Here is a 21,969-nt window from a genome sequence, read left to right on the forward strand (position 1 = left end):
TTTGAAAACAAATGGTCAGTTGATCAATAACTGCTCTACAAAATCTGGTGTGCAGTAGCTTACAATAGGGTACATCTGCCACATAATCTTCACATTGCTATCTTGCAATTCATTTAATCCAAAACTTGCATCTTGGATCCCTCAATTAGAGACCACCTAAGTGAAAACTTTTTGCTGATTTGTATCCTATTTGCAACATCTTTCCTGATAAAGAATTTTGGAAACTGGCACTTTGATTCATCATAATGTTATTTTTAAGTACTGGAGGAAGACACAATGCAAAAGCATTGGGTTGCATTGAAATTGGCTTGGCTTTGACTTCGTTCCTGACTCAGATTTTTTGAAGTGTCATGCTCCCATGAAAGCATCCTATAATTATAAACTGCTAACCATGTGGAAATAATGTCCATGTTTTTTGCTTTGCTTTGCTTTATACATACATATGAACTATGGACATAACAGTGTGATGTAATTGTAAATGTATGTAATTCATTTACATGTACTATTTTCGAATAAGTATTTGTACTTGCACTATTTTCAAATAAGGCTCCAAGGTGGCTGCAAAATAATCAAAAGTGAATAGTACTATCCTGCATATACCTCCTAGTTGGAGGGAAGCAATAGTATGTTAGCTTCTAAGTTTATAGATCTTGGGCATTAGCACATTTGGCGTAAAATTTTGATTGCATTACTGGCATGTTGGCTCAAACGTTTACTATTAGCAGAGAATGCTACACATGTCATACATCTGACTCGTGCTGGTAACATAGTCTTTTATCTTACTAAAAAGCGTTTTATGGAAATTTTGCTTGACCAAAGCGGTGATCGATTGTGATCAATATTCGTGGATTCATCTGTTGACCATGAGGTATGGAAATTTGCACCTTGAAATTTGTACAGGATTACATGGTAAAGGGTGTAACTTAAATGAAACAAAAACAGCTATTATGTTTGTGAAACCAAAGGAAAGATCTGAAAGAATGTGGTCTGATATAGTGGAATGGACTTGAATACATGCTTTGAAGTAAAGGTGTTGACTTAATTACAAACGGAAGAGCTAAAATGTCAGAATGAGGTCGAATGGGTCTTAAGAAGCATTGCTAATAACAAGGCAGCAGGAGATGACGGCATCCCAGCTGAGCTGTTCAAAATCTTGCAAGATGATGCTGTCAAGGTAATGCATGCTATATGCCAGCAAATTTGGAAAACACAAGAATGGCCATCAGACTGGAAAAAATCAACTTATATCCCCATACCAAAAAAGGGAAACATTAAAGAATGTTGAAACTATTGAACAGTGGCACTCATTTCACATGCCAGTAAGGTAATGCTCAAGATCCTGCAAGGTAGACTTCAGCAATTCATGGAGCGAGAACTGCCAGATGTACAAGCTGGGTTTAGAAAAGGCAGAGGAACTAGGGACCAAATTGCCAATATCCACTGGATAATGGAAAAAGCCAGGGAGTTTCAGAAAAACACCTATTTCTGTTTTATTGACTATTCTAAAGCCTTTGACTGTGTGGACCATAACAAATTGTGGCAAGTTCTTAGTGGTATGGGGATACCAAGTCATCTTGTCTGCCTCCTGAAGAATCTGTATAACAACCAAGTAGCAACAGTAAGAACAGACCACGGAACAACGGACTGGTTTAAGATTGGGAAAGGAATACGGCAGGGCTGTATACTCTCACCCTACCTATTCAACTTGTACGCAGAACACATCATGCGACATGCTGGGCTTGAGGAATCCAAGGCTGGAGTTAAAATCGCTGGAAGAAACATTAACAATCTCAGATATGCAGATGATACCACTTCGATGGCTGAAAGTGAAGAGGAACTGAGGAGCCTTATGATGAAGGTGAAAGAAGAAAGTGCAAAAGCTGGCTTGCAGCTAAACCTCAAAAAAACCAAGATTATGGCAACCAGCTTGATTGATAACTGGCAAACAGAGGGAGAAAATGTAGAAGCAGTGAAAGACTTTGTATTTCTAGGTGTGAAGATTACTGCAGATGCTGACTGCAGTCAGGAACTCAGAAGACGCTTAATCCTTGGGAGAAGAGCAATGACAAATCTCGATAAAATAGTTAAGACCAGAGACATCACACTGACAACAAAGGTCCGCATAGTTAAAGCAATGGTGTTCCCCGTAGTAACATATGGCTTCAAGAGCTGGGCCATAAGGAAGGCTGAGAGAAGGAAGATCGATGCTTTTGAACTGTGGTGTTGGAGGAAAATTCTGAGAGTGCCTTGGACTGCAAGAAGATCAAACGAGTCCATCCTCCAGGAAATAAAGCCAGACTGCTCACTTGAGGGAATGATATTAAAGGCAAAACTGAAATACTTTGGCCACATAATGAGAAGACAGGACACCCTGGAGAAGATGCTGATGCTAGGGAGAGTGGAGGGCAAAAGGAAGAGGGGCTGACCAAGGGCAAGGTGGATGGATGATATTCTAGAGGTGACAGACTCGTCCCTGGGGGAGCTGGGGGTGTTGACGACCGACAGGAAGCTCTGGCGTGGGCTTGTCCATGAAGTCACGAAGAGTCAGAAGCGACTAAACGAATAAACAACAAATGAATTGGTATGATCTAAATGGTTGGTGTGCTAAAATAAATAACAGAATGCATGAATTGGTGTGCATGAAAGTAGGAATTCATATACTGGAGATAATTGCATTTTATGCTCCAGTGAGGGTTGATGGAGGAATACATTATGTTAGGGAACAGGAATGGATAGGTGGGAATGAGACAAAAGAGGACAGGAAAAGTGATTGGGCCATTTGGAGGCTTAAGAATAATGAGAATGTGATTAGCAAATATCTCCTCAGAAAAAGTTCTGTTTTGAATGCATGACTTCAGTGTCACTATTTGTGTGTCCTCAGTGCAAAGGAGTGATTCTAAAAGCATAATTGATTTGATTTTTATGATGAAAGATTGAGAGAATTAGTGAAGGATGCAAGGGTGATGAAAGGTTCTGAATGTGAGCCAGGCCATTATTTGGTAATGTCTAGAGTGGATCTTAATAAAAACGGACAATGAAGAAAAAGTGAAAGAATCTAGTCCGAAAGTAGAATAATTACAGCAAGAGAAAGTATGAGAACAGTTTGGAGAAGTATTAGAAGGCAGATTTATTTCTCAACAGAAAAAGTGGAAGGTGGACATAAAGAAAGATGGTAATGAAGCTGTGTGGAATCGAGAGAAAATTACCTTACAAAATGCCAGAAAAGTGTGTAGAGTTACCCAAATGGGAGATACGAAAAAAGCTGTATGGTGGAAAGATAAACAGAGACTGGATAAGCAAGGAATGTTTAAAATTTAAAAAGGCAGAAAAAAATACAGAGCTGTTTTGAGGGAAACAATTGTTTTTGGAAGCGCTTTGTGGCATAGGGCCCAGTTATTGGAGGGACCCCCTATCTCCCATGGCCTCTGACCATCCAGTAAGCTCAGAGTTGGGGTGTCTTGGGTCCCTTTGATCAAACAATGCCATCTGTTGGGACCCAGGAGGCTTGCCTTCTGTGATGGTGCCTGCTCTCTGGAAAGATTTCCCCCTAGAGATCCATTTAGTGACCACGCTGATAATGTTCTGCAGGTTTTTAGGAACCTGGATATAATGAGGAAGAGGATTGTATTAAAGTAAAGATCACCAGCACATTTGTAAACATAAAATTAACACTGCTGTCTACATGTTGGCTTTTAATTTATCCCGTCCAATCGAGTATTTGAAACCTGACAACTTTGCTGAAATGAATACTAAATATAGATGGCAACAGCATTCTGCTCCAGAGCTGAGCTTGTGGCTCCAGTTAACACGTTCAAGACAAAGGAACAGCATTGCTGTTTTATGCAGTTTTCCAGCATTTTATTGTGAAAGAAAATAAAAGTTTAGTTGGGCATGGTTTAGATGTGAGTAATATTCAGTTCTCTAAGCCTTTAAAACTGTTAAGAATTTATTATTTGATGAACTGAAGTATTTATTGATTTATTTATTGATAGCTTTTGCATGTTAAAGTTGTTCATATGACAGGTGATAGTAGTAACTTAAAAATTAGTATTGAGTCCTCTGTAAAGAAAGCTGCCATTTTCTACCTCTAGTCAGTCTGAAATAAATGGATATTGCATTATGTTTTTAATTGTTCATAAATCTTAAGTGTATAATGGGATAGTGAACTTTAGATATTTCAGATGATATTTAAAATTGATCATCATATATTTATATCAGATAAATTACATATATTAGAGCTAGATTAAGTAGAATCCTATTTCTTAATTTTTGCTTCTTACCTCTAGGGGAAAAAGTACCCACCTTCATTAAAATATCAAAGGACCTCAATACTGGTGGTAAATATTTAGAGCATTGCAGAGCATATTTTCAAATGCTGTCTGACCTTCTAGCTGTTAAGCTTATCATGAATGGCTCCAAAGGGACAACCCCAAAATAGCAATAATGACGTGGCTGTTGGATGTTATTCCTTTCCAACACATGATATTTTCCCAAAGGAACAATAACCCATCTGTTCTGAATTCAATCAGTGTTGCATACATATTTTTCTAATCAACATGACCTGTGCTTTGCAGTTTGAATTTCTCATTGCAGTCCTCAATAGTCGGAACAGAATGAATGTTTTTGTGAGTTTTATGATTTAGTGATGTTTGAAAGAGTCCTGTTTCCCCAGCTTTTCCTAAAGAATTGAACGTTTAATTGAACTAAAAGTGGTCTATGGTTTAGTTCTAAGATTGACAGCAAATCAGCAATCAAAATGAATCGAGAAGCAGCAGTAAGTAAAATTCATGTATAGTATTTGTGTAGCACAGGCTGAGTGAAGCAGTATAGCCCAATGCAATTTTGCAGCTGTGCTGTGCAGATGAGAGAAAAGGATAGCTTTAAGGAATTCAGGCCATTTAGTGAGTTTATATATGACCACTCAAATGTGCATAAATATAGCCTACGCTGCATGAATGGGACATGCAGCTTTCCCTTACCTCGAGTACTTGAGCTACAACTCCTACAAAATCCAACAATCCTTTTTTCATTTTAAATAAAGTCTGTTGTCATCTCATAGGTATGATGGAGAGTTCTTCTGAAAGTGTCTTTAAAAATTCACATGAAGAAGGGAAACTTTATGCTGTTGATTCACTGAACAACTTAAATGAACATGTTTGCGCAGCTCGAACTCAGCCCCCAAGTATGTATGCTACAACATATTTTGTTAACAGCTTTTCAGGTTTATGCATGCTGCTCACTTGATGGTGTTTAACAAGATAAATACATTCTCTGAGTGGCTTAGACAGCACATAATAGCTAGTTAAGTGGTGCATCTGAACAAGTTCTCACTGACCTCAAAACAATGTTGTTTTCACGTGCTCATCCCTTCAAGGTTTTTTTTCTAGGATGGGAACCAGGAAACTATTATTTGATTCACCAATGAAGCCACATTTTGTTTTTTGAACAGATACTGCCTTCTGTGGTTTGTCTTTCAGCTGGAGTAGACATACATATATATAACATTAGGTTGAATATTACCAATAAATGCAAAGTATAAACCAGTATATTCTGAATAAATGGATGGGGAAAGGGGCAGTTTCAAGTTTGAAGTACTATCCAATATAATGTTCTCTTAATACCTTTTTTTTTTTTTTTGCCATTAAGACCTCTCTCGTGGACTTTTCTAGAAGTGTATCATTGGCTGATAGTCATTGAACAGGAGTATCAAAGCAGCAGCCAGGAAGGCTGGGCTAAGACTGAAGCTTAAAAGATTACTTATTTTATTTTATTTTATTATTTTACCAATTTAATTATTTTTACTTTATTTTATGTGTATTTTTTATTCTATTATTCTATTCTATTATTTTATTATTTTATTTTATTTTTGGAAAAATGTTTCAGAACTTTTCTATTGCCTTGTTTAGTTTTGGGGGCTGGGATTGGTGTGCGTGTCATGTTTAATTTTTATTATGGGCCTCAAAAGATAGAAGTGGCCTGAGTCTGTCTGTCAAGCTGTGAGAAGGCCTGGCATTTCCTAGAATGCACCTTCTTTACTCTTGGTCTTGAGCACAGAGGGAAATTAAAGGAAGGCTATCTGAAAAAGTATTCCTAGGGGAACCCAGAGTTACCTGAATTACATTTTTACTCACCTAACCTAGGTATGTTTTGAATTGTTATAATTCAAAGTAACTCCAAAATTATAGATAACTCCAACCCACCCTGCCCAAATTTCAAAAACTTCTGCAAAGCTCTGGTCATAGTGATATGCCCTGGAGTGCCATCACACTGCAAATAGTTGCCCTGTGACAGATGAACACTATCACCCACATAGGAAAAATAAAAACTTTTGGCATTTGTGAAAAATATTCCAGCAGGTGGGCAGTGTAAGGGCTGAGGCAGGGAGCAAATGGTGTCCAGGCCAGAAGGGCTATTATGAAAATATATAACAACCACTTAGCCTCATTAACACTAACTGTGCAAAGTATGCATTCATTCAGAAGAGGAAGAAGCCTTGAGTTTAAGCCTTTGAGGGTATACAGTTCTACACTTTTCCCTAGCAATGGTAATCAATTACTATGTTTAGCTTGGGGGGAGGTTGGTCTTCAATAAGGAGTCTAATACTGTATAGCCAAGCCAAAGTCATTGGCCAAACACCCTGTAGACTAAATTCAGGTCTGCTTGGGCACTAACAGAAGGCTCAGGTAGCATGAACAGCAAGATATATGAATCCAATTATCTAATGATATGGATACAACTGTCTGTTGTAGGAGGATGAGATTAAGCAGATCAAAGCTAAACTCAAGACTGAAATAAGGACTGGCACATTGGAATTCATATTATTGATGAAATTCACTTTCCTATTTTGATCATCAGTTATGCTGTTATTCCTGGATGCTGCTTGCAGCAGTGGTTAAGAGTGGTTTTCATAAACCCTGCCTGGTAAATCACCTGTGTTCTGCTCAGTGCAGATTGTCACTAATGCCTTTCAAACTTTGTGTTAAACTGCTTCAATGAATAAGTTGCAGTGCAGAGTATTTCACATGTGATACAGTGTACATGTATCACATTATAAAAAAATCCCAGCTTTTATTCCTGGCATCTCCAGGTAGGGCTGGAGAAACCTCTCTCTGAAACCTTAGAAAGGTTATATCCATCAATATTGACGATACTAGATTAGACTGACTGACCAGTATACGGCAATTTCCTAGGTTTCTAATTAAGGGGAATACTGTTCAAACACAGAATTAAAAAAAAAAAAGTTATGGTCTTGCTGTGGATAAACACCAGGGCTGGGAAAGAGGGGCTTCAGAATGAATGGGAACACATATGAAGCATTTGTCTGATTCATTAAGGCAGCCACATCTTTTTCCAGAGTCATGTGGCTGTTACATAAGCTGTTCCTGGCTGTCTGCAAGCATGAGCATGCACAGCCATTTTGTTCTGCAGTGATAGTGGAAAGCAGCTTACAAAGCAACTGCAGAAGCCTGGAAGAAGTTGTGGCTGCTTTAATGAATCAGAGGCAACTGCTTTGCATGTGCTCTGAAGCACTGTGAAGCATCTGTTTTGAAAGACTTTCATAGCCCTAACATGCACATCATAAAGGTGAGTCAGCATCTGTACTACTTTCCTACTGTGCACTCTCTTTGTTCTTCCTCCTTACACACCCATAGTATTTACCTGAAAGGAAGACTAGATTTTTTCCCCCACCAAGTAAGGTGCCTGAAAGAAGACAATTTTTTCCCAAATTTATCCTTAAAAACAGGAAGACTATCTCATATTAGCTGTAAATTTGTTACAGGGCAGATTTTTTTTTTTAAACAGTCCTTTGTATTTATGAGGCTATTATTTTTAATTCATGATCACCTTTTTAAAGACACAATTTCTAACTCCATGTACTTTATATAATTAATTATGGAATAAACAAGTTGCTTTTCTGGTGTAGAGCATTTATAAAATGTTATGAGATGCAATTTAGTTTATTTGGCTGACATTCTTGCATTACTTGTAATGGGAATAGTTGGATTAAGTTCAATAAATATGATTTATTTATTCCATAGAACAACTTGTCATATTTATTCTTAAAGGGCATTACAAGACTTTCTCTTAGAATTTTATTCTTGTTTTGCAGTGGTCTGCGAAGACAACATTGATAGTAATGGCTGTCCAATAATGCAAAGTGGCATAAGATGTCAAAGCTGGTACTTTGTCACACTGATCATCATTTTAATTGTCAGCCTGGCACTTGTTTCTTTTGTAATAATCTTAATAGGTAAGTAAATACACCTTAATTTTTAGGATATTAATTGTAATGGATGACTAAGCTAGAATTTAATGGCCTGTTTTATGTTTATAGCATATTTTCTTCTTTCATAAACAAAAGATGAACAAATGAATGGATACTGCATGCAGACTGTATGAAATCCCTCTAGCAGTAGTCCCTATATTCAGGAACTTTAGACTAAGAGAAATCTAAAAAGCCTTTTACTGACTCAACATTGGGTTCTTTTACAGCTGGAGTGATGGAATTTTGGTAATATAATTTGATCAACTTTCCTTCTGGTAATATTGTTTGATTTGTATATTTATTAAATTTTGTTTATTTAAAAAATGAATACTGCTTTTCTACCACAAGGCATTTAAAGTGTTTAACCAAAAAATTAAAGTATTTGCAATAGTTTAAAACAAGAATTAAAAAAACCATGAAAGATTAGGAGCTTGTTAAACTTGCTTAACCTTATGTTTGAAAACTGTAAGTGCTGAACTGTTGACCAAACCTTGGACGGTAAAGAATTCTTTGCTGGCTGGAGAATTCTGGGAGTTGAAGTCCACATATCTTAAAGTTTCCAAGGTTGAGAAACACTGCTCTAACACATCTTAATGGATGGGAACTTTTATGGTGGAGTAGATAGCCAATATGGTTCTTTGATCCCAAGCTGCTTAGAGCTTTCAGTTATATGAATTGTCTTGCATTGCACCTGGAAAAAGATTGATATATAATTGAAATAACAGTGTAATGCTCCCTGTTTTCCTAAATCCTGCTAGAGCTCTAACACTTGCATTTTGGACTAATTCTAACTTCTGAAGGGTTTTCAATGGCAACCTTCAGCACAGGGTATTACAGTAAAATAGCTGAGAGATTATAATGGCTTCTTGACTATATCTATATATGTCTTGTGTCAATAAACCAGTGTAAGCTGAAGAAATCTATGCCATAGCAGTTACCTAATCTTCAGATGTTGGGCTGAGAAGCTAAACTGCCTCAATCTGTCCTTCATTTCTGAGCTGATAGAAAGGGATGAATGTTGGACTATGTGCACTACATATAACTTTAGTTAGGATTTTGATCTACGATTTATGTGATAAATTTGATTATATGTTAAAAACGATCTATGGATAATGCTTTGAAATAACTATTGCATTCATAAAATGTGTAAGAAATGATTAAATATGATAAACTATGCCTAAATATTAGTTGAGGAAGATAGGGATAGGTATTCCCTTAGAATACAATTCTATTATTTATTTAAAACATTTATTGCCACGGAGGTTGATTTGGATGCCAAAGGATGAACCAGTCTTGGTTAGGGTTGATTTAAGCCAGATGAAGTAAAAAAATCTGTTGATGTATTTTTCCAGGCCCCGCTTGTTAGCCAGAACTAAGGTACAAGTTATCCACATTTAATTGGAAGCACACAATGTCTAGTAAAATCACTGAACTCTGCAAAGTGTTTTATTTTTCTGTTCCTGCTTGCCAGTTGTTTTATTCCCAGAAAAACAAAAAACAAAAACCTTCTATGCATAACTTTCTGAAAGCCAACAGAGCTAGATGAGATTGAATCGGACAGGTTTTGTATTACAAATGCAAAGGTTTCCTGTTACACTTACATTTACTTTTACTTTTAAGCAAAGAAAAATTATGAAATCCTGGATGACCCAGAAAAGAAATGAGTTTCAGGGTCTTTAACAAGGTATTTGCAGCCTGAAGCAAAGAGCATGAAAGAATTCATTTTGTTTCATATGCAAGAACATTTTCTATGTAGAACTTTGTTTAGATTTACTGGACTAAGAAATCTTACTTTAGCATTGAAAGGGTCACTGTTCTTGATTTTGCATCTGAGGACTGTAGGTTATCTAAGGGACAAAAAGCAGCCATGGAGCACATGCTTCTCAAATTTCCCAACATTTCACTGCTGGTCCAAACCAAGGATATTTTCTATCCATTTCAGTTTGGTTTGTTAGAACTGGTTGTTAATTTTTTCCACACAAGTTGGCTAATCCAGGCAGAATGGGAAAGAAAGTCTGAAGCCTACCTGACAGGGTTGGGGCTCACCATTCAACAGGCAAACCCAGACCCTTGATGGACTTTCCAGAGTGGGGAAAATGTGAGGTTTTGGCTTAGCTCTAGTTGTTTTGAAATTAATGGGACATCAAGAATTTAAGAAGAGTTTAACTTATATTGATTCTCTTTAATCAAACTTGATGTGCATAATTGTGGTTTATGAATTAAAATTTCTTTCAAAAATTTATATGTATATTTAGTCCAATGAGAACTAAAATTGTAATTATATCAACCCAATTCTTAGAAGAAGTATTGCTAGTAAGTTTAGGATTGTAGCTGATGCCTCTAACTAGACAACTCTTTAAAACTTATCAAGAAATGCCATCTTTAAAAATAATCAAGAAATTCCATCTAACACAACAGGAAATGTTATATGGAAGAGGTTTTTTTGTCAGTCCAATTCCAAACCCACTGTATTTTTCAAGGGTTTAAAGTACAGTATTTGGAAGACTGCAATCGTATCTCCCCTTAATCTTCTTTTCTTTAGACTAAACATACTGAGTTATTTTAATTGTTCTTCATAGGATTTAGCCTCCAAGCCTCTCACCATGTTGGTTGATCTTCTCTGCACTCTTTCTACTTCCTCAAGATTCTTCCTTATTGTGGCAACCAAACTTGACACAGCATTCCAGGTGCAGTCTGACCAGTGCAGCATAGAGGGGATCAATCATTTCTTGTGATCTCAGCATTATAGGTCTGATGATGCAACCCAAGATTGCACTGGCTTGCTTATTTATTTATCTATTTATTATAGAGCTGCCTACTTGACACACAACTCAGGGCAGCATACCTTATCAATAACAGTAATAATCAAGACAGCCTACACAATAAAATAAAATTAAAAATTAAAACATAGTCCAAAACAGCAACATACCTAAGCCTGCTGGCTCGTGTTTAATCTGCACCCAGAACCTTCTTACAACTGCTGAGCCAGTTATAGCTTAACTTGTACCTGTTCATCTGGTTTTTCCTATTCAATCCTATTTTAAATGGCAATGCTTCATCACACAACATTTGAGAACCACTGAGTTATTGGCATTGCTGTGACACACTGTGATTTTTAGTTTTTGTTGCAATATTGGTGTGTCTTTCTTGTGACCTGATTTAACATTTCTCATTTTGAGGGATCAATATGATGAATTGTCAGACCCAACTGATGCCTAATCTAGATAATACCACATCTCAAACACTAACATCTGCTGTCTAAGACAACTGTCCCATTTGATAGTGAGTCCAGGCCTGTACAATATGGATTTAGTGAGGGTTAGAACAACTGTAGCTGACAATTTGTTACTGAAAAGCAGAACAACTGGATGGATGGATTTCAAACATTTTCCAGGGGACACCTTAGCAAATCTGAACGCAGTGTATCTCTGGACATATCCTGCATGGAGGGTCATTCCCAGTGTCATTCATTCATGGTATCATTTACTTTTTATAGCAAAAAAATAAAGGGCCAGGGTTTATTATGTTTCACTATGCTAAGCTAGCATGATTGCCATGGTACAGATAGTATACTGGCACAGAACAACTTGTCTTAAAACATCATATATTGCATTTTTATTACATTTAGACTGGTACCTGAAATTGGTTATTAAATATATTGGTTACAATATCTATGTAATTGACAGTGGGAGACTTGTTTAAACATAATCATCTTCTCTTTTTTTTAACAGTTCACACTGGAGACAAGATGGATGAAATTTCAAGAAAAATAGTACTGGAAAGGAAGAGCATTGAGGATCTCAAGAAATTAAATGACGTGATATTACAATACTTCAACCAGACAGAAACGATGAAGATTACAGGAAATTTCAGCACAGTGCAAGCAAGACAATTGAGGCCTGACTTTTCAGGCTATTGACTAAAGAAAGCTAACCTGAAAGTACAGGCAAGAAGTCACTCTGCTAGGAAATCCATACTCAAGTTGCTCATCAAATGTTGGATGTATTCTAGTTAACAGAGATTTCTATTAATCATTCTGTAGTATTCAGGCAAATCTTGGCAAAAGCAGCCTGTTGCAAGTTGTTATCATGATGGATTTTTCTGTAGCATTGCAATTTCTAGGTCCATGGTCATTCATGTCCATGTGATTATTACCACTTGGATGGATGAGCTTATGACAAGCACTACAGCCGTGGCTGCATCTGGACTACTGAGAAATGTTTGTATTTTGTTCATACTTTTTAAACTAGTATATACATTAAACAAACTTGCATCATGAGATAGCATATGTAAAGAAAGGAGAATCCATTGTCACTTAATTTGGAAACACACGCTTTGGAATCATGCCACTCAGTAATAAAAAAGATTGGCTACTTTACTTAGATTCCAGTTGTGGCATGCCTGCAGTTTGTGCTCCAGCCAAAAGAGAAGAAAAAGCAGCAGTTTTTCAACTGGCAGTTTACATGAACTGCCTGACTTCCAGAGTTTGAGATTACCACAAAAGATTCATGTAAAGAAATGAACTGTAAACAACTACAGAATCAGCTCAAGAATTTATATTTTATAAAGGATTTAGAGAAAGCCTGTAACTCTTCACTAGCGTCTCAGCTACTTGGTCATGCATTTCACATTATGCTCATTTGAAGTCTCTGACAGCAATGAGCTCCTTCTCGAAAGAGCAGTCTCACTTCTAGTTCTGAAGAAAATCCAGTCTTGCAAACTGATGGACCATAATTGTGGTTTCTTTGGTTTTCCGTGGGTGTGATTTCCTTATCAACCTGCTGTTCTTTATACATTGCAGGATGCAGCTTATTTGCAGGGTGATGTAGCACTTGCATTTATTTATTTAATCTATTTATTTATTTTATATGGCTGTCCATCTCACACTTTTCCTCAGGATTTATGATGGTTTCTGAAGTGGCTAAACCAGGGTTTTGAAACTTTTTCAGGCTGTGGAACCTGTTAGTTAAAAAAAAAAAAACAGAAAAAAACTCTTAACAACAAAAAATTGGCAATAAAATGAAAATTGTGCTAACTGTTACCTGTCCACATCAAAAGGGCTGACTAGGAGTCACCACTTGGAAGGACTCCCCAACTCTGTCCACCCAAAACTTCCCATTTAACTTTGCTTGGGAAAGGAAGTGAGGCTGGGGCAGGATGATTTTGTAGAAAGCAGGGCAAGTATACTGTATACAAAATGGCGGGAGCGTTTTCCCAGGTGAAGATTGTGGCCATCATTTTTGCCTTCTCTTAGAAAAATTGCTATGGATGCTCCTGATGCCTTCAATTAACTTTTTTTTTTTTTTTGCCAAAAAATTATTTTTCTTTGCATGAAAGAATACTAAAGTTATTGCTGTTATGTAAAGCTGGGTTTTTAAAAACAGCATACTGGAAACAAAGATGTGCTGTTAGCCACATACCACTGATACTGCATCTGATAAGGTACAGTCGTCTAGTAGTCCGAATCCCACCTAGAAACTCAGTCTCTTTGCATGCCTCTCTGCCAGTTTAAATGACAAATTATATTCCTTTCTTACTCCCTGCCCTGTGTCTCTTCTCTCACAATTCTGATGAGTATTCTCAGCATAGGAAGACTATTTCTGATAATTAGCTCCCACTAAGGAAACATTTGTGGTAGATGGCAATCAGCTCTGCAAAACAGGATCGACCCACCCCAGGAGGAATACTTAATATATTACCATCTACATCAAGCTCCCTAGTCTAAAAGTTCTCATATTTATTAACAGATGAAGCAAGGATATCTGCTGCAGATCAGATGGTTGGTTCTAACAGGGTCGATTAATTATTTAAGAAAGAAAGCAGGAAACATGCTGCACTATGACCATCCTTTTGGAGGGTGAAAGTAAATACCTGTATTTGAAAAAGCCACTTGAAAAAATATAGGGAAAAACCATACCAAATGGAATATTACGGCACAAATACAGAAAGAGCATCTTTAGTATTCTTTCGTGCCACAAAAACTGAAGAGTCATGTCAATGAAATCACTAGGATATTCATTGCAACAGGCTGAAAATACTATATAAAAATCAAAACTCTTTGGTATGACAGCCCTATAATAAGCCAAATGACCTGCTGGTTGCACATTGACCATCTGAAAGTGAGAAAAGAGAGAGATTAGCAGTTCCCTAATCTTTTGTTTGTTCTTCTTTCCCTCCCATTGGGAATAATGTGAGGGAATAAATTTACACAAGTTTAAGTATTGGTTAATGTTTCTCTACTATTTGGGGGTTGGGGTTGGATCTTTCGGGCCCCAAGCCCTTCCTTCACTGCTATTAGGTGAAAAACCACCTCCCAAAAATTGTACTGGATTTCCCATTTTTAGTTTGGAGCTTTACCTGTGTCTTGTGATCGACCTGCATTTTTCAATTAACCCCTGGAAGACAGGCTGCTTAGACCAGCTAGCTCTTCCTATTTACTCTTGCAAGTTGCAAGGTAACAAACTTCCAGCTCTAACCCCAATCAGATCATTATTTCCCTCTTCGTTGCAGCAGGTGCCCACTGCCTGCTAGACACTTAATCCTCATTAATATCTAACCTTCCTTCGCTGATGCCTAAAATGAGCAACTCCAGGGGTGGAGGGGGAAAGAGAGGTTGCAGGGCTATAAAACCTGCCTAATGAAAGCAACCCCTTTGGAAGTCAAATTTATTTATTTATTGTTAATTAAATTTATATCACCGCCCATCTCCCCCAATGGGGGACTCTGGGCAGTGTACAATAAATAGCATTAAAACATAGCCAGATAAAAATTACATTAAAATATACATAAAAGCAAAAATGAAATCCAAGTGGAGATGGATCACTAAGGGGTACTATGGTGCCAGCCATCCTCAGGTGGAGCTATCTCTCTCCCCCTCCCAAGCAAGGCGGCAGAACCAGGTCTTAAGTTTCTTCCAGAAGTCCGAGAGCGAGGAGACCCGTCTCAACTCTGGGGGCAAGATATTCCAAAGGGTGGGCACCACTGCAGAGAAGGCTCGCCTCCTGGACCCTGCTAGATGAAATTCCTTTGCTGATGGGGTCCGTAGCATGCCCTCCCTGCCTGACCGGGTGGGATGGGTCGATGTTATGGGGACGAGACGGTCCCTCAGGTACCCTGGTCCCATGCCATGTAGGGCTTTAAAGGTGATAGCCAACACCTTGAATTGGACCCAGAAGCAAACCGGTACCCAATGAAGCTTGCGTAACAGTGGTGTCACATGGGCTGATTTTACAGCCCCAATAACTGTCCGCACAGCTGCATTCTGGACCAGCTGAAGCTTCCGAATACTTTTCAAGGGTAGCCCCATGTAGAGCGCATTGCAGTAGTCTATATGGGAGATGACAAGGGCATGAGTGACTGTTCGGAGGTCATCTTGGTTTTCAAATTTTTCAAATTTAGAAGACCATCCTTGCCCTTTGGACCCAGCAGATTAAGGATGGACCCCTGGCACTATGAGTACATTGGGGGAAATTTTCTTAATACACTTTCTTCCTGAAATCTTCCTTGGTGTTCACAGTCTTTGGCATTCATCCTGCAAATCCTAAATTAAGTGTTGATGCACAAATTAAGGGCAACAGTCTCCAACCTCAGAAAGGTAGACCAAACGAATCCTCTGGCCCATGTACACAATCCCAGGGGTTACAGGACTGTAGACCTAAATTATTTGAAATGAAACTTGTTTGTAACAAGGAGGGCAGTTCCATACATACCTACACAGAATTTGTTGTTGTTTATTCGTTTAGTCGCTTCCGACTCTTCGTGACTTCATGGACCAGCCCACGCCAGAGCTTCCTGTCGGTCGTCAACACACCCAGCTCCCCCAGGGACGAGTCCGTCACCTCTAGAATATCATCCATCCATCTTGCCCTTGGTCGGCCCCTCTTCCTTTTGCCTTCCACTCTCCCTAGCATCAGCATCTTCTCCAGGGTGTCCTGTCTTCTCATTATGTGGCCAAAGTATTTCAGTTTTGCCTTTAATATCATTCCCTCAAGTGAGCAGTCTGGCTTTATTTCCTGGAGGATGGACTGGTTGGATCTTCTTGCAGTCCAAGGCACTCTCAGAATTTTCCTCCAACACCACAGTTCAAAAGCATCGATCTTCCTTCGCTCAGCCTTCCTTATGGTCCAGCTCTCGCAGCCATATGTTACTACAGGGAACACCATTGCTTTAACTATGCGGGCCTTTGTTGTCAGTGTGATGTCTCTGCTCTTAACTATTTTATCGAGATTTGTCATTGCTCTTCTTCCAAGGATTAAGCGTCTTCTGATTTCCTGACTGCAGTCAGCATCTGCAGTAATCTTTGCACCTAGGAATACAAAGTCTTTCACTGCTTCTACATTTTCTCCCTCTATTTGCCAGTTATCAATCAAGCTGGTTGCCATAATCTTGGTTTTTTTGAGGTTTAGCTGCAAACCAGCTTTTGCACTTTCTTCTTTCACCTTCATCATAAGGCTCCTCAGTTCCTCTTCACTTTCAGCCATCAAAGTGGTATCATCTGCATATCTGAGATTGTTAATGTTTCTTCCAAAGATTTTAACTCCAGCCTTGGATTCCTCAAGGCCAGCTTGTCACATGATGTGTTCTGCATACAAGTTGAATAGGTAGGGTGAGAGTATACAGCCCTGCCGTACTCCTTTCCCAATCTTAAACCAGTCTGTTGTTCCGTGGTCTGTTCTTACTGTTGCTACTTGGTCGTTATACAGATTCTTCAGGAGGCATACAAGATGACTTGGTATCCCCATACCACTAAGAACTTGCCACAATTTGTTATGGTCCACACAGTCAAAGGCTTTAGAATAGTCAATAAAACAGAAATAGATGTTTTTCTGAAACTCTCTGGCTTTTTCCATTATCCAGCGGATATTGGCAATTTGGTCTCTAGTTCCTCTGCCTTTTCTAAACCCAGCTTGTACGTCTGGCAATTCTCGCTCCATGAACTGCTGAAGTCTACCTTGCAGGATCTTGAGCATTACCTTACTGGCATGTGAAATGAGTGCCACTGTTCGATAGTTTGAACATTCTTTAGTGTTTCCCTTTTTTGGTATGGGGATATAAATTGATTTTTTCCAGTCTGATGGCCATTCTTGTGTTTTCCAAATTTGCTGGCATATAGCATGCATTACCTTGACAGCATCATCTTGCAAGATTTTGAACAGTTCAGCTGGGATGCCGTCGTCTCCTGTTGCCTTGTTATTAGCAATGCTTCTTAAGGCCCACTCAACCTCACTCTTCAGGATGTCTGGCTCTAGCTCACCGACCACACTGTCAAAGCTATCCCCGATATTGTTATCCTTCCTATACAGGTTTTCTGTATATTCTTGCCACCTTTTCTTGATCTCTTCTTCTTCTGTTAGGTCCTTGCCATCTTTGTTTTTGATCATACCCATTTTTGCCTGGAATTTACCTCCAATGTTTCTAATTTTCTGGAAGAGGTCTCTTGTCCTTCCTATTCTATTGTCTTCTTCCACTTCCGCGCATTGCTTGTTTAAAAATAATTCCTTATCTCTTCTGGCTAACCTCTGGAATTTTGCATTTAATTGGGCATATCTCCCCCTATCACTGTTGCCTTTTGCTTTCCTTCTTTCTTGGGCTACTTCTAGTGTCTCAGCAGACAGCCATTTTGCCTTCTTGGTTTTCTCTTTCTTTGGGATGTATTTTGTTGCTGCCTCCTGAACAATGCTGCCAACTTCTGTCCAGAGTTCTTCCGGGACCCTATCTACTAAGTCCAGTCCCTTAAATCTATTCTTCACCTCCACTGCATATTCCTTAGGAATATTAGTGAGCTCATATCTAGCTGATCTGTGGGTCTTCCCTAAACTCTTTAGTCTGATCCTAAATTGTGCAAGAAGAAGTTCGTGATCTGAACTACAGTCAGCTCCAGGCCTTGTTTTTACCGACTGTACAGATGTCCGCCACCTTTGGCTGCAAAGGATGTAATCAATCTGATTTCGGTGTTGTCCATCTGGTGAAGTCCATGTATAAAGCCGTCTCTTAGGTTGTTGGAAGAGAGTGTTTGTTATGCAGAGTGAATTGTCTTGGCAAAATTCTATCAGCCTGTGTCCTGCTTCGTTTTGTTCTCCCATACTTACCTGTAATTCGAGGTGTCATTTGACTGCCCACCTTAGCATTCCAGTCTCCTGTGATGAAAATAACATCTCTTTTAGGCGTGTTGTCCAGTAGGTGCTGCAGATCCTCATAGAACTGCTCTACTTCAGCTTCTTCAGCATTTGTGGTTGGGGCGTATATTTGGATCACTGTGATGTTAGATGGCTTGCCCTGAATTCGAATTGAGATCATTCTATCATTTTTTGGGTTGTATCCAAGCACTGCTTTAGCCACTTTACTATTAATTATGAAGGCTACTCCATTTCTTCTGTGGTCCTCTTGTCCGCAGTAGTAGATCTGGTGGTCATTTGATGTGAAGTGGCCCATTCCAGTCCATTGCAGTTCACTGACGCCCAGAATGTCTATCTTTAATCTTGACATCTCACCAATAACCACATCCAATTTGCCCTGGCTCATAGATCTTACATTCCAGGTTCCAATGGTGTGTTGATCCTTAGAACATCGGATTCGCCGTTCACCACCAGCACCGTCGGCCGCTAGCCGTCCTTTCGGCTTTGAGCTAGCTGCGTCATCACATCTGGGGCTAGTTGAGCTCATCCTCTGTTCCTCCCCAGTAGCATTTTGACCATCTTCCGACCTGGGGGTCTCATCTTCCGATGGTATACCGACATATCTCTGGTTGTACTGATCCATTTAGTTTTCACGGCAAGAATACTGAGGTGGGTTGCCATTACCTTCCCCAGGGATCGCATTTAGTCTGACCTCTCTGTCATGACCTTCCCGTCTTGGGTGGCCCTTCACGGTTTAGCTCATGGCATCATTGAGGTGCTCAAGCTCCAGCACCACGACAAGGTAACGATCCTTTGCTGAAGCTACACAGAATGGATCATGCTTATTCTCAAGTTGGAGGATATTCTACAATGTATCTTTGGATCTAAGGCTTTGTTTCCAGGATACTTCAAATGTAGGAATATTATGACTGATCTATGTAGCTGAACACATACTTTTAAAAATCTTGCATAATATTCCAGATTATGTTTGAAGGTTGTGAATCTCCATTTTCATAATCCTGTTGACTCTTGAAAAAATGGGAACAGAAAGGCACTAGCAAACTGTATTGTAATGCACACTACTAAGGGAGGAAGGACATCTGGTGGTAAATACAGAGTGATCTGAAATCAATTAAAAGCACTTAAACCAGGGGTTCCTAAACTTCATGCCATCACACCTCCCTCTAGTGTAATCTTAATGGACACAACTCCCTTAAAAATCAAAATACCAAAATGAGCAGAAATGAACCATGAAAACAATACAATGAAACTCTGAGAAAGGTAGTTATTGTAACAAAGTAACTAAAAGCTTCTTCACACTTCCCCTGGACTCTGTCTTCAACTCCCCAAGGAAAAAACACCTCACTCTTTGGAAACCCTGATTTAAACTGTAAACATTTACTCACTGATTTTGAATCACTCATCTCTGATACAAGACATTTTCACCACTGTCACAAACTATTTTTAATATGGGATATGTAAGTTATGAATAGAGCCTTGTGTGGCGCAGAGTGGTAGGTGGCAGTATTGCAGCTGAAACTCTCCCCACGACCCGGGTTCGATCCCAGCGGAAGCTGGATTCTCTCTTAGGTAGCCGGCTCAGGTCGACTCAGCCTTCCATCCTTCTGAGGTTGGAAAATTAGTACCCAGCTTGCTGGGGAAGGTGACAACTGGGGGCAGCAATGGTAAACCACCCCGCTATAGTCTGTCAAGAAAACATGCACAAAAGCAGTGTCCCGCAAGGAGTCAGAAAATTACTTGGGGACCTTTCTTCTCTTCTAAGTTATGAATGTTAACACTGGATAAGAACCAAAGAGCTTGTTTAGATTCACCAGGAACAGTAGGCCATACTAGCAATACATTATACTGAAGTCGAGGATATGTATCTATAAAACAAGAAGCACTCTGGAATGAAAGAGATTACCCAAATCCATATATTTTCAAGAAACAGCAGTTTACAAGCATGTCTATATACCCTTTACCAACTGACACATTTTGCACTACTACAGTAGCTATAGTACTATTAATACATTGTTTCTTTCTTTTAATTCTACACACCTAAATCTTTTCTGAGAGAGTGACTCTCTCTATATAAAATAAATAAGTATGTTGTATGAAACATGCTTTTTGAACTGTCCTCTCGGGTTGATATTAATCTAATTAATGTGGTCAGTAAACCATTTTTTTCTGTTAGTTTTGCCCTGAAAAAGTTTGTTTGCTGTGATTCCATGTCCTTATCCTATGGAATTTACAGGAAGACCTTTGATGACTATTGGATTATGTGATCTAATCATGTACTAAGCACCTCCAAGAGAAGATTTCAGTTTCAGAAAGTTCATCGTTTGTCCACTAGGTGGTAGAAATCTGTCATCAGAGAAATGGGTGGTATATGAAGGTTTGTTTGTTTTAATTTTTATCCCACCTTTATTATTTTTATAAATAACTCAAGGCAGGGAACATACCAAATACTCCTTCCTCCTCCTATTTTCCCCACAACAGCAATCCTGTGAGGTGAGTTGGGCTGAGAGAGAGAGAGTGGCCCAAGGTCACCCAGCTGGGTTTTATTATGAAGGATAGGGTGAATAAAGAAAACATTGCTTTAATATATTATGTGCCATCAAGTCAGCGTCAACTCTTAGTGACCAGAAAGATACCACATTTTTCTCCAGAAACATACAGGTTTTCTCCAGGAGCTTGAATATAAGGTTAGTATATATCAATAAAAATTAGTTACCTGACTCCTGAAGAGGCCATCAGAATTATTCTTAATTCTGACTTTGACATAAATGCAAATTATTTAACTGTTATGTGTGTTTTAGAAATGAAGGGACTTGAATTACATACATTCCCTCAGCCTCCATGCACAGATTCATTTGTAACTGTGTTCATGATATTCAAGGGAGAATGTTCTCATGCATCCTATGCACCAAGTCAAGCCCCACTGTGTTGAATGAGAATAGCTTCCAACTAAGTACACATAGGGACGCGGTGGCGCTGCGGGTTAAACCGCTGAGCTGTCGATCGGAAGGTCGGCGGTTCGAAACCGCGCGGCGGGGTGAGCGCCCGTTGCTCGTCCCAGCTCCTGCACACCAAGCAGTTCGAAAACATGCAAATGTGAGTAGATTAATTGGTACCGCTTCGGCGGGAAGGTAACGGCGTTCCGTGAGTCGTGCTGGCCACATGACCCGGAAGTGTCTATGACAACGCCGGCTCCAAGGCTTTGAAACGGAGATGAGCACCGCCCCCTAGAGTCGGACACGACTGGACTTTACGTCAAGGGAAACCTTTACCTTTACCTAAGTACACATAGGACTGCAGCCATGTCACTAATACATGGGGGATAATAACATGAATAATAACATGTTTGAAATTTCCCTGCACAGAAGTATTTTAGAAGATTCCAGTGGTTGCAACAAAATGATAAAAGTTTATTGTGCACAGTGGACAATATATAACAATGCAACCAGCCTAATCCTAAGCATGTTATTTCAGACAATAAGTCCCACTGAGAGTAATGGGGCTTGCTTTTGAGTAAATAAAATGATCCATAATTAACTTACTAGTATAGTCTCACTGAAATCAACAGAA

The 21,969-nt window shown here is 39.0% G+C and overlaps 1 protein-coding gene across 1 annotated transcript; it reads left to right on the forward strand.

Annotated features, from left to right (window-relative positions):
- The first annotated feature begins 4,299 nt into the window (after nt 1–4,299).
- LSMEM1 (leucine rich single-pass membrane protein 1) lies at nt 4,300–13,069 on the forward strand. Its single transcript, XM_063308809.1, has 4 exons — nt 4,300–4,337; nt 5,060–5,182; nt 8,111–8,251; nt 11,998–13,069. Exons 2-4 carry the CDS (start codon nt 5,062–5,064, stop codon nt 12,183–12,185), a joined length of 450 nt encoding a protein of 149 aa, XP_063164879.1. The 5' UTR covers nt 4,300–4,337; nt 5,060–5,061; the 3' UTR covers nt 12,186–13,069.
- The last annotated feature ends 8,900 nt before the right edge of the window (nt 13,070–21,969 follow it).

The sequence above is a fragment of the Candoia aspera genome, chromosome 7 (assembly GCF_035149785.1).
Source record: "Candoia aspera isolate rCanAsp1 chromosome 7, rCanAsp1.hap2, whole genome shotgun sequence".
Lineage (NCBI taxonomy): Eukaryota > Metazoa > Chordata > Lepidosauria > Squamata > Boidae > Candoia > Candoia aspera.